This window comes from Notamacropus eugenii, chromosome 6, assembly GCF_028372415.1.
Source record: "Notamacropus eugenii isolate mMacEug1 chromosome 6, mMacEug1.pri_v2, whole genome shotgun sequence".
NCBI lineage: Eukaryota > Metazoa > Chordata > Mammalia > Diprotodontia > Macropodidae > Notamacropus > Notamacropus eugenii.
This window is the reverse complement of record NC_092877.1, coordinates 334,394,542-334,396,994: the sequence shown is the minus strand read 5'-3', so window position 1 is coordinate 334,396,994 and position 2,453 is coordinate 334,394,542. Positions and strand designations below refer to the sequence as shown.

The following is a 2,453-nucleotide window of genomic DNA, read 5'->3' as shown; positions in this document are numbered from 1 at the left end:
ACTACCCTGATATTGTAGAACCAGAAGATAAAATAGAAATTAAAAGAATCCATTGATTGCCTCTTGAAAGAGATCACAAAAGAAAAATCCCTAAGATTACAGTAGCCAAATTCCAGATTTCCCAGGTCAAGGAGAAAATATTGCAAGCAGGCAGAAAGAAACAATTTGAATATTTTGAAAACAGAATAAGGATAACACAGGATCTAGCAGCTGCTATGTTAAGGGATCAGAGGCTTTGGAATATGATATTCCAGAGGTCCAAGGAGCTAGGATTAAAACCAAGAATCACCTACCCAGCAAAACTGAGTGCAATACTTCAGAAAAAAATGTTAATTCAATAAAATAGAGGACTTTCTTTTTTTTTTTTTTTTTTTTTCAGCTACCACCCAACTTTTATTTCCAAACTGGCTCCCACACCCATCACAAGTTTGGGAGTGTGAGGTAAAAGAAAGGGGAGAAAAAAGACCTGAATATTGTTTTTCAGATGCCCAGAAAAACCTAGATGTGGGCAGTGGAGGGGCAGAAAGAGAATCTAGGGTCGGGAAAAGGCCTGGCCACTGTATCTGAGACAATGGCTAGTCACCAGGATAGGGCAAGTAAAGGAAGAGGAAAGCAAGAGGCATCCTGAGCCCCCAGTGAGTTCCTAGAATGCTGATCCTGGCTCAGATGCCCCCATTAGGCATAGGCATGCCTGGGATGCAGGGCTCACCCTTAGGAAAGGTGGACATATAAAGGGCAGGGGGCTCAGGTGGCGGGGGTGCTGCATAGTTCTGGGGTACAGCAGCAGTTGGCAGGACAAGGGCAGTGCCTGGGGCCAGCTCATAAGGCAATGCTTCACCATCTTCCCCATAGGGCAGAAGAAGCCGCTTACCCTTCTGCCTTCGGTTACAGAACCAGACTCGAACCACCTCCTGAGGGTTGTCAGTGTTCTCAACAGCCTGCAGCCACCTCTGAAGTAATGGTTTCAGTTTGCACATATTCTTAAAGCTCAGTTGCAGAGCTTCAAACCGGCAGATGGTGGTCTGACTGAACATCTTCCCATACAGTGTGCCCAAGGCCATGCCCACATCAGCCTGAGTGAAACCCAGGGAAATTCGCTTGTGTTTCAGTTCTTTGGCAAACAGCTCCAATTCCTCAGAGGTTGGCGTGTCCTCCTCTCCACTATCGCTGGATGGGATGCCCTCCTCACTGGCTGCTCCGCTTGAACCACTGGTGCTGCTGACACTGCTGCTGACATTGCTGCTGCTCACGCTGCCACTGCTGGTGCCTCCGCTGCTGCCCAGCCCTGGCTGGGGCTGCTGGACAGAGGCTGGGTAGAGGGGCCTGGGACCCGGAAAGGTCCCTAGAGCCTGGAGAGGGTGAGGAGGGAGAGGGGTACCTGGCAGTGCCCCAGTGGGAACCGAACCACTGCTCCCTAGGCCTGGCCAAAAGGGCCCCGTCCAGGCAGGCGCATAGTAGGTTGGGCCTGGATGGGCACAATACTTAGCTTCAGGAACGACGGTCTCTCTGAGGTCCCGCTCAGGAGCCCCAGACGATGATGAGGAAGGGGAAGAGCAGGATGAGTCTTCCTCTTTGGATGGCATGAGGTGAAGGTTGTGGGAGGCACTGGCCTGCCCGGCTTCAGCTGGGGGTGGGGGCGCAGAGAAGGCATACCACCCTTTGGTCTGGCTGGAGTCAGGGGTCGAGGGTCCCTCCAAGCTGTACTCACTCTTCACTGCTGAAGGGAAGGTAAAGAAGGACTGGGATGATGGCTGGGGCTGGGATGGTCTTGGGGTGCTTCTCCCAATGTAGCCACCTTTACCATATTGGGAGGACCCATCTGGCATCGTGCCCTGGCCCAGGCTGAAGTTGCCTGGAGGCAGCCCCTCGTGGTTAAACATGCCCAGCTTGACTTGGCTGGCTGCAGCTGCAGGCAAGGACCTAGACCTTCCCTATTTGATGGGATGGCTTCTTTGCCTCTTCTTGATCCTGGACACAGATGTGGAGCCAAAGCTACTACTGGTGCTTGATCGATGGACTGGATGTGTAGGCACTTGGACCTCAGAGTGCACAGGGCGGGCAAGGCCCCCTCAGACTTTGAAGAGGAGACTCTGTAGTCGAGGTTAGTGCTGGGGGCCAAGCCTGACCCCTCCCCTCCCCAAAATAGAGGACTTTCAAGCATTCTTGATGAAAAGTGCTGAATATTTCTGAATATTTCTATTCAGAGCTGAATAGAAAATATATAGAAAAAATATAGAGAGAGTGAAAGTATAGGGTAAATTGAATATAAAGGAACGATATCTAAAAACATAAAATTTAAGGGTGAGAGAGGAATATATTGGGAGAGGAAAAAGGGAAAAATAGATTGGGTTAAATTATCTCTCTCATAAAAGAGGTGAGAAAAAACTTTTTTAATGGAGGTGGAGTTGGAAGATGAGAGGGAAAGTGTGAACCTTACCCTCATCAGATTTGAC

At 49.9% G+C, this 2,453-nt stretch overlaps 1 protein-coding gene across 3 annotated transcripts; it reads right to left on the bottom strand.

The window, feature by feature from the left end:
- Positions 1-359: 359 nt before the first annotated feature.
- LOC140509990 (POU domain, class 5, transcription factor 3-like) lies at positions 360-2,078 on the bottom strand. 3 transcript variants are annotated; one of them, XM_072618226.1, is made up of 2 exons: positions 1,802-2,077; positions 366-1,717 (listed from the first exon to the last, which is right to left on the bottom strand). In XM_072618226.1, the coding sequence occupies exons 1-2, from the start codon at positions 1,878-1,880 to the stop codon at positions 663-665; spliced, it is 1,134 nt and encodes a 377-aa protein (XP_072474327.1). In that variant the 5' UTR covers positions 1,881-2,077; the 3' UTR covers positions 366-662. The 3 variants fall into 3 exon arrangements, with proteins under 3 accessions (XP_072474326.1, XP_072474327.1, XP_072474328.1); XM_072618227.1 differs by having other exon boundaries at positions 366-1,714; XM_072618225.1 differs by having other exon boundaries at positions 360-2,078.
- Between the last annotated feature and the right edge of the window lie 375 nt (positions 2,079-2,453).